The sequence below is a fragment of the Durio zibethinus genome, chromosome 12, assembly GCF_047325235.1.
Source record: "Durio zibethinus cultivar Kanyao isolate XHJ-2024 chromosome 12, ASM4732523v1, whole genome shotgun sequence".
Classification (NCBI taxonomy): Eukaryota; Viridiplantae; Streptophyta; class Magnoliopsida; order Malvales; family Malvaceae; genus Durio; species Durio zibethinus.
The window spans coordinates 25,366,145-25,376,692 of record NC_143173.1 but is presented as its reverse complement, the minus strand read 5'-3'; the positions used below and the strand labels follow the sequence as shown (position 1 = coordinate 25,376,692).

Here is a 10,548-nt window from a genome sequence, read left to right as displayed (position 1 = left end):
TTATAATATAAATTTACTGGTAAAATGCACCCTAAGATAATGTATAAAAATTAAATTATTATTCATGCAATCAAACGAAACCAAAGCAGATGTTAGATAATTAAGTAAATTTAATTAATTTATAATTTGTATGAATCAGAAACTAATTCAAGTAGTTCCACAAACACGTGACAACAAATTAACCGGTCCAAGGTATTATCTTGTCCTTTCTAGGGATATACCCCTTCGTCCACGTATAAGGCCCATGCACCCTACGATTAAAATAATCCGACCGTCCAAACTAAACACCAGAATCTTCTTGCCGAGACAGCTCCTCCTATACATATATTTTCTAGTCGATCCTGGCAGGTTCCGTGGATCATGCTCGTGTAACGTTCAGCATTTGGTCATGGCGAAGAAGTGCTATCCAACCGTGAGCGAAGAGTATCAAAAATCAGTGCAGAAATGTAAGAGAAAGCTTCGTGGACTTATTGCCGAGAAGCACTGTGCCCCCATCATCCTCCGTTTAGCGTAAGCTCGTTAATACTATTTGATTTCGGTTTTTTTTTTCTTAATAGTATTCAGTTCCCATAGTAGCTGAATGATTTGTGTTTGTGGAGCAGATGGCACTCAGCTGGAACATTTGATGTGGACACCAAGACAGGAGGGCCTTTCGGGACGATCAGGCATCCGGATGAGCTTGCCCACGAAGCCAACAACGGTCTTGACATAGCTGTTAGGCTTTTGGAGCCCATTAAGGAGCAGTTTCCCACTTTGTCTTACGCAGATTTCTACCAGGTATCGGTGTTTTCTTTTTCTTTATTTCTTAGTTATGTACTGAATTTTTTATTGACTTTGATGTGGTTTACTGATTGAAGCTGGCTGGAGTTGTTGCTGTTGAAGTGACAGGAGGGCCTGAGATTCCTTTCCACCCTGGGAGACCGGTGTGTGAATCACACCTTAGTTATATAACTGACCTGTTTGCTTATACATAACTTGTATTTATTTCAGGACAAAAATGAACCACCCCCAGAGGGTCGCTTGCCACAGGCCACGAAAAGTCAGTTTGTTTCGGTTCAAATCATGCATAAACTGATAATTACAAGTGTTTGTTTGTAAAGTGATGATGTTTCCAATCTTCAATTTGTTTCAATATAGGTTCGGATCATCTGAGAGATGTGTTTGGGCACATGGGTCTTAGTGATAAAGACATTGTTGCTTTATCTGGTGGTCATACACTGGTGAGTTGATGATCATTGAATTATATAGTGAGATTATGTTTCAGCTGTTCACAGTTTAATGTGTCCTATCAATCTTGTGAATATTTTACAGGGCAGGTGCCATGAGGAGCGCTCTGGCTTTGAGGGACCCTGGACCCCCAATCCTCTCATTTTTGATAACTCCTATTTCAAGTAAGAACTATTTATAAAGTTTTTTGTTGAGAGTAGATGCTCAATTCCTTGCCTTGTAACCCATATTCTTACATTCTTGTTTGAACAGGGAACTTGTCAGTGGAGAGAAAGAAGGTCTGATACAGTTGCCAACCGACAAAGCACTTTTGGAAGATCCTGTCTTTCGCCCTCTTGTTGAGAAATATGCAGTAGTGAGTATCAATTCATGTTTTTGTGTCTTTTGCTATATAAATCCAGTAGATCTCTATTCAATTAGCCCCCATCATGTGATTCAATGGTTTACAAACTTGAGCTTTTGGGTATGGTGTTCTGCATTAGGATGAGGATGCCTTCTTTGCTGACTATGCCGAATCTCATTTGAAGCTTTCAGAGCTTGGGTAAGTAGGAACAAACCCCCTTTCAAGCCTCTGTATAAAAATCCATTTGTCTAACCTCCATTGTAATTTTACGATTGCTTTTACCACCTTTTAGATTCGCGGATGCTGAGTAGGAGACTGGCAAAAGCATCATGATCATGCTGATGTCTGGCGTCTGGTTTTGTCATGTTAATTTTCAGACAAGATAATGCCATCGTTTATGAGTCCTTGCTGTTTGGATAAACATGTTGCTGTAAAATTTTGTGTTGTGTTGCAGTTATGGGTTTGCCTGTTTAAAGAATTACTCGTAAACACTAGAATGATGTATTTAATAAGCATTTGGGATCAGGAATCGTCTGTGTTTGATGTATGTTTAATGGGAAAAGAATAAGCATTAAATCTAATAAACATATATAACATATAATTAAAAGAATCCGTAAGGATTCTCTGATGGACACCTGTCCTATTATATAAAAAAAATCATTTCAACTTGTAGTCAATATAACTCTATATATTTATATTTTATATATTAAAAATATCTTATTAAGTATTAATGATCGACGCGTTCAGTTTTATAGGTGAGATTAATAATTGATTGTATTTTTTTTGTTTGATTATTGAAGGGTTATTCCAATAATGGATTGTATTATTTTTGTTGTTGGGTTTAAAGAGAGATAAATGATTTGAAAATTTGTTTGATCCACTTTAGAAAATTTTATATATATCAAACTCTATGTACTTAAAGGCAAACTCTAGCAAATGAGATATTTCATTTTTAAATAAATGATTTGAAAATTTGTTTGGTGTGCTTTAGAAAAATTTTTGTATCAAACTCTATGAATTTAAAAGCAAATTCTAGCAAATGAGATATTTCATATTTAAATGTTTTTTCCTTTCTATTTTTAAGGGGGAATGGGAGGAAGGATATTAAAATAAAAAGGAAAATTGTTGTGATAAAAAAAAAAAGAAGACCTAATCCTATGAGAGTCAGGGATTGATAATTTACTACATAATTTTTTTGATAAAAATAGATTAAAAATATATAATAAATTAATTATTTGAAAATTCAAAGATGAGAATAAAAATAATAAATTTTTTAAATAAATTAGCGAGATAAAGATAATTATTATATCCATAAAAATATTCAAAGTAAAAAAACCTTAAAATTCCTCTATATATATAAAAACAAGACCATTGCAAATGAGATTTCTAAATGCAGGTTTCCCAAATAATGCAGTTGACAAAAGCATAAGAGTGTAAAACCATCTACAAGTTTGATCTAGCCCCTCATCCACAAAATGCCCAGGAAAAATTTTCTCAAAAAGGTTCAACATTCTCAAATGGATAATGGATGTAAGCATAAGGCATTGATCCACTCTCGAACCAACAATCAAATACATCATCTATACGTCGTAGCACACCAAACTCTTGACCGCGGGTAGAGGGTACAGTGATATGATCAATATTGTGACGACGGACATCAAAGACCTTAGCCCGGAAGTATTTCAAGTTTTTCAACAGAGTCCATGACTATTGGGAACCATGCAGTCGGAAAAACCGAAAAACCGAGAGAATTGTGCGACTAATAGCCTACAAGCCAACAAACACGAAAGACCCTGTAACCCTTGGGATCACTGCCGCGATGGTCAGAGTATATGTAAAATTTATATATATTAATTTGTTATTAAAAATAATTTTTTTAAATAAAAATTTATGTTTTTTTTTAATATTTTTGTTTTAAATTATATCAAATAAAAATATACGTTATTGAATGATAAATTAAATAATAAAAAATATTAACATACTTTTATTTTAGTAAATTTAACAAAAATATTATGCAAAATACGGAAAATATTAAAAAATATGTGAACAAAATAAAAAAATAAAAAATAAATATTATTTTTTATAAGAATGAAACTGTAATAACAATAAAATATATATTGAAAAAAATTATAAACAAAAAAAATTGTAATAGTAATAGAATATACTTTAAAAATAGTTACTAAAAAAAATAATGTATAACACATTACATTTGTAATATTAAATTTATAAAAAAAAAATTCTTTAGTAGTAATTAAGATTAAATAGATAAATATTAAATTATTATTTTTTATTTTAAATTAAATATAATAATTGATAAAGATAATATTAAAATTTTTTCATTTATTTGAAATATAAAATTGATAATTAGAGTTCAATTTGATATAATTATTTTGATGATCTTATTATGTAAAATTTTAAGATAATTTTTTTAAAAAATTTCAAAATCTTATATATAGTTGCTATAATTTTTAATTTCTTACATAAATTTTTTTAAAAATAAATTTTTAAATCAAGATAAAAAATATTATTGAAAGATTTAGATAAACTTAATTTTTATAATTTTTTAAAATGTTTGAAAGATTTTGATAATTAAATAATTTTTTAAATAAAAATTATTTGATAAACAACTAAAATTATTTATTAAAAAAATAAAATTCATATTTTATATTTTAAAAAATATATCTCTAAATTGATTTGATTTTCAATTATAATTTGAATAATTTTGATACTAAATAAATTTAAAATTATTTAATTTGTAATTAAAAGAAGTTATCTTATTCTATTAAAAAACTATCTTATGTATCATTTAAGAGAGTTGTCAATGTTAGTGTTCGTTTTATAAACTTGTACGTATGTTGTTATATAATAATATATATATATATATATATATATATATATTAGATTAAGTGAATATATACAAATATTTGAATACCCGGTGGCATATTACAATATTTATAACTTTTTCTTTATTTTTTCTTAAATTATTTTTATGAGTCAATTAATCATTACAACATAGTAAATATTTCAATATATACATATTTTAATTTTTATAAAAAAATGATATGACAAATTAAGTTTATAACTATGAAATACTTAGTTGTAATTAAAAAATGAATAAAAAATATTTTAAGAAATAAAAATTAATAAATTATTACAAATATATTTATTTATAAAATATATTTTGACTATTTAATTTATATATGTTAAAATAAAAAATAAATATAAAACAATCCATATACTAAAATAAAAAATAAATATAAAACAATCTTACAATGAAGTGCGGGACGCATTATAGTTAAGTATTAAAATGAACAGTTTGCCAAAAAGAAATGGCACGATGAACTTGTAGAAACTAAATACAACGATTAGAGATGTCAACAACTTTAGTCAGAATGGATTTTTTTTTTTAAATTTGATTCAATTTTATTTAATAAATATTCGAATCAGATCTCATATTATATTAAAATATTCTTTTTATATTTAAATTCGAATTACATATATATAAAATTATAATTTATTCAATTTGATATAAAATTAATAAAATATTTTTAATATAAAATATAAAATTAAATAAATATAAAAAATAAAAATAATATATATATATATATATATATATATATACTGGATTTGATCAATATGTATTTATTTAAAACCCAACCTTTTTTTCTTTTTTAAACCACCACCCAATATTTTGTTTATAAAAAGAAAAAAAAAAAAACCGACTTCATAAAATTAGATGGATCGACGGGCTCAATTGCATGATTTCTAACATTCCACTCATTTTGGAAACTCATTTTTCTATCATTTTAGCTGCTTCGTTTACGAGAAGCCCAATAAATATTTGCATACTCCTTCGCATAATTACCTAAAGTAGGCCCCAAGTCAATTGTGTGGCGGCAATGAGAAAAGCTTTTTATTTTTTTATAAATAATTTCAGTAATTCAATTTAATAAAAAAAATGCAACAAGGTTTGTTAATAGAGTATTGCACTTAGTTTTAGTTATTAATATTCAAATTTTGATGGATTTAAATATTAAAAAAATTAAATTTAATGATTAATTATATTGTTTAATTAAAAATTCACTTGATATATTAATATAATGATGTTAAAATTTTAATTTTAATAATTAAGATTCAAATCATAAAAATTATATAAATAATTCTTATCTATACAAAATTTATATACATTTTTAAATAAATGATAATTAATAATAAAAAGTATAATTTATGAAAAAACTACTTGATAATGAGCTTTTAGGATAATCCAATGGTTATTGTTTATCTAATCATATAGTATTATGGTGATAATCATTATCTCTAATCAACCAAAGATGTTGGATAAAAGAATATATGATTTGATAACGTCGAATATGGTAATAAAATATGAAATATTTCAAAACAAATTGGGTTTTTTTTTTTGTTACGTAATTTGATGACATTAATGGAACCAAATATTTTTTCCATGAAGTTTTAATAGATTTATATCTAAATTTTTTTTTTCTTCTCAAATTTGTGTAATATGCCAAAAATAAAAGTATAACTCTTACATTTTTTTAAAATATTTAAATCAAAATTAAATAATATTTAAATTTTAATAATTTTAATTCAAATTTATTATGAAAATTACACTAACTTAAATGGATTCCTATTAAAAAAAAGTCTTTTGTATGTGTGAATTTGTATTCGATATTTTTTCTACTTTGGCATATAAAATAAAAGTATAAAACGCATCAAAAAGAAAACTACAACGACGTCGTAGAAGTTGACAAGGTTAAAACCACCAAACACGTGGTCAAATGGGAGAGCGCGACCTAATCCAGAAACAGAAACTGCAGAAAAACCGGAAATATAAAAATAAAACCCAACGAACGGTGTTGATAAACCTCATTATCTCATCCGAGTCGTCTCCTCTTTCCTCTCTTCTCCAGCGTCCGATCCCCTCTCTTTCTTCTCCTGTAATCCAATCTCCCTTGCTCCCGCCCTTTTCTTTTTTTTTTGTTCTTTTCATTTTTTCCACTAAGGTAAATTTCCCTTTTCCCTCCTTCCCAAGCTCTTTCTTCCTCTTCATATCCTCTTTTCATATTCTTAGGGTTTTGGATCAGAGACAAAATATTTAAAATTTTTATTATGATTTTCAATTATTTGTTGGAGTTAGGGTTTTCGCTATGGCTGAGGCACCGGCTCCGGCGAGTCCTGGAGGAGGAAGTCACGAGAGCGGCGAGCACAGCCCAAGGTCCAATGTGCGAGAACAAGACAGGTATCTTCCTATCGCTAACATAAGCCGTATTATGAAAAAGGCTCTTCCTATCAACGGCAAGATTGCTAAAGATGCTAAAGAGACCGTACAAGAGTGCGTCTCCGAGTTTATCAGCTTCATCACCAGCGAGTACGATTCTTTACTTTTTTTTCTTTCAATTTTCAATTTAGGCAGTTATTAACTGTTTTAGTGTAATTGGAAAATTGGTCATGAATTGATGTACAGAGCTAGCGATAAGTGTCAGAAAGAGAAGAGGAAGACAATTAACGGGGATGATCTGCTCTGGGCTATGGCGACTTTAGGGTTTGAAGATTACATCGATCCCCTTAAGATTTACCTCACCAAATATAGAGAAGTGATTATCTCAAAGCTCTTTCATTAATTTTTCTTCATTATGGTTCCTCCTTTCGTTGCTAGCAAAGGAAAACAAAAAGGAATATTTATTTTGGATCTTAAATTTTGTGACTCTTTAATCTAAGGTAAATGAAAGGTTATTAGCCTATGTGTTGGAGGCAGAGTTCAATAACTTCACAAATGGGTTTGCAGCATGTCTATTTAACTAATTGCGTCACCTGAATAATTAAATTGCGATTTCCTTATATCTAGTTTAATGGGCATGTGACAATCATATACATAATACATCTGCTCATTAAGTTTCTTTTTAGACTCAAATGCTGGTGTATATGATAATAGTCCATATGAAATAATGGTAAAGAATTTGGCTTATGGATGGTCAAAATTTGTGAGATTTCTAAGTTTTGTTCTTTTACTTGTGATTTCTCTGCAATCGGAGGGGCTCTGATTTTAAATACTTTGGTGTTGTCTTACTTCCATTCTCTGCTTTTATTGCTAAATTTTTAATAAACTGATTGATTTTTTTTTGTTACTCTGGTGGGTTTCATGGTCAATTGGGACATTGCAGATGGAGGTGAGTTAATGTTTTCATCAAATCATGTAGCAACTTCATTAAATAGTTTATAATCTTACACTTGTCTCCCCCAAGCTACCTCTCTGATGGTATGGCTTTGGTTTGTAAATTATGTTGTTTGACAGGGTGATGCCAAGGGCTCGGCTAAAGGTGGAGATGCATCTGCAAACAAAGATGTTCAACCAAGCCCAAATGCCCAGGTGGAATATAAGTTTTTTGTTACTCTTAGATTCATTTTAGTTTTGGTCTTCGTTCATTGCACTTTTTAGTTCTTAAATAAAGTTCATGCCTACTAAAACTATGCCATCTTATTCTCTGATCTTTCTGGTAAATAATTCTGGCAGCTCGCTCATCAAGGTTCATTCTCACAAGGAGTTAATTATGGGAATTCTCAAGTAATCTCTCTCTCTCTCTCTCTCTCCCTGTGCATCATGGAACATGTCAATGCATAAATACCCTAATGATTCTTTACATGTTTTCATAGGTTGATTTAAGCATGGTTATCCTGCCTTTTTATTTGGGTTTAGTATCTCATATGGCAACTTATGTTGCCAACAATCAGAACATAGCCTTTCGAGCTACAAATGGAAAACAATTTTTATTTGCAAATCCTTGTCTCGTATACTGTCAATAAATAACACAATATAATGAGTTTATCCATTGATGCATCCAAACATTGATGTGAAGGATCTGTCTTGATGCTGTTAAGTATATTTAAAGGAACCAATATTCTGAACAGTGTTAGTGATATCGTGTATAAACCTGTTGGCATAACTGCTGGTCTAATTATGTTAAATCTTTTAATTGACAGCATAACCTGACAGTGGTTGCTTACGTAATTATCACATATGAATACGTACGAATGCTTAGGTGCATTACAAGATCATCCTATATGAAAGATTTATTACATATGTAGATAATGATGGACTTAGATTGGAATGCAATCTGATTGTCCATAGTGTACAAATGTAAAACCTACTCAGAGAAATGAGTTTAGCACAACATAATATCAGATAGAAACCTAATCCTAAAGAAAAGGATAAAACCCTTCACTGAAAAATCATAGAAATGGAAGAAATAGGTTCAGATTCACATGGTTGAAATTGTGATTATAGAGTTCGTAAATGAAGCCACACGGAGGATCTTCACAGAGTTTAGTAGCTTTTTGACTATCTGTAGCACAATCTTTTATTGGTTATATTTGCCTAACTCATTTATTTATTTATTTTATGGAACCTAACTCATGTTATAGAAGTGAGAGAACCATCATAAAGGTCCCCATTTCTTTCGCTTGAAAATTTATCCATATTACTTTGTAAATGTCAATATCATAGCAACCCATAAGAAAAGTGTGCGGTTTAAACAGTACACAATTCAAATACTAATAATATTTGGCATTTGATTCTTGCAAATGTCCTCTATTGCATCATGTATACATGCTATGCATTTATGGAAATGGTATATTATATCATAAGTAGTCGATGTTGCTTTTGGCTCTTTTAGAATATTACATGTACTTGCACACTTTGAAGTAGTTAGCAAATCGGGATGTGATTCGCATGTATTACATGTAGTTTTATCCTGCGCTGACTATTGCTAAAGTCCTACTGGTTAAATTGGGATGTGATTTGCATGGGTTTTAGTCTAGCCTCTTGGTTGGTTTACTGAATAACATCTTGAATACAACATCCTCAGAGAACATAATATTGCTAATGCCCTGCATCGTCTTTTATAACATTTGAAAGTTTACTTAGGGTTAAAAATTACTTATACTTGAAGAGTAACTCTGCTTTTGTAGTGATTGTCATCATGAAAAGAATGTAGCAAATTTTGCTTCCTACTAGGGGAAATCAGGTTACTGGCCCATTATACCTTAAAGCAAATGAAGTTTGAGCTGGTTGATACCTTATGTGATCCATGCAACTTTTTTGCTACTAAGTAATTTCAATGCCCAGCATCTTAACCTCAAAATTTGAAATCCATTTCTCTTTTCTTTTACTTCAAAAAAACAAATAATTCGTTTCACCCCTCTTATGAATTCTTTGGTATGTTCCATCATTCATATGTATTACGTATATACATGAAATGCTTTCAATATTGGCTGGTTGTTTGTTTTTCTTTTTCTCCATTTTTCTCTTTTGAGTTTTATTTTTCCCAAACTAATGATGACTCATTGTTGCTATGACGCATCATCTTCAATCACTACATTTCTGCCTTATGCTCGGTAATCTTTAAAAGTAGAAGAAAAAAGACTTGTTTGGTTGGTTCTCATATCTTTCAACTTTTGTAGTCTCAGGCCCATCTGATGGTTCCATTGCAAGGCACTGACTAGAGATTCACCCTTATTCGGTGAATTCCATTATCTAAATCCCAATCAATAACATGTTTCATTGCCACAAGTAGCATCAATATGTCCATCTGATGTTAAGACTGACAATTTGGATGGTTTGCGTCCTCTTATCTTGTAAGCTGTTATTTTCCAGTAATGTTATATATCAGGTGTCCTTTGGAATAGATTCACCTTTCAAAGAAATGTGTAAATCTTGGGAGGTTATCGTAGATTTGAGCTCATGGTGAGGACATAATATTCTGGCAATGACATCGATTAGGGAACTTCTTATGCTTCTGTTAATCCTATTTTTATATGACTTCAAACAATGTAAGGTCGATTGTTCAGTCAAATGGACGGGATTATTTATTTGATTGTTGATTTCTACTGTCAGTTAATTCTGCCTTTTTTAGGTAAATCATGTTATGGTTTTTTTTTTTTTTTTAATTCCTGGTTATGGGTAT

At 29.9% G+C, this 10,548-nt stretch overlaps 2 protein-coding genes across 2 annotated transcripts; both read left to right on the top strand.

Moving 5' to 3' along the window:
• Window positions 1-274: 274 nt before the first annotated feature.
• Window positions 275-2,168, top strand: LOC111296490 (L-ascorbate peroxidase 2, cytosolic). Its single transcript, XM_022890829.2, has 9 exons — window positions 275-510; window positions 603-777; window positions 858-923; window positions 991-1,039; window positions 1,138-1,220; window positions 1,312-1,391; window positions 1,480-1,582; window positions 1,710-1,768; window positions 1,863-2,168. The coding sequence occupies exons 1-9, from the start codon at window positions 389-391 to the stop codon at window positions 1,879-1,881; spliced, it is 756 nt and encodes a 251-aa protein (XP_022746564.2). The 5' UTR covers window positions 275-388; the 3' UTR covers window positions 1,882-2,168.
• A 4,266-nt stretch (window positions 2,169-6,434) lies between these two features.
• LOC111296667 (nuclear transcription factor Y subunit B-8-like) lies at window positions 6,435-10,465 on the top strand. Its single transcript, XM_022891083.2, has 7 exons — window positions 6,435-6,591; window positions 6,726-6,956; window positions 7,053-7,182; window positions 7,750-7,755; window positions 7,881-7,955; window positions 8,100-8,150; window positions 10,046-10,465. The coding sequence occupies exons 2-7, from the start codon at window positions 6,736-6,738 to the stop codon at window positions 10,085-10,087; spliced, it is 525 nt and encodes a 174-aa protein (XP_022746818.2). The 5' UTR covers window positions 6,435-6,591; window positions 6,726-6,735; the 3' UTR covers window positions 10,088-10,465.
• Window positions 10,466-10,548: the final 83 nt, after the last annotated feature.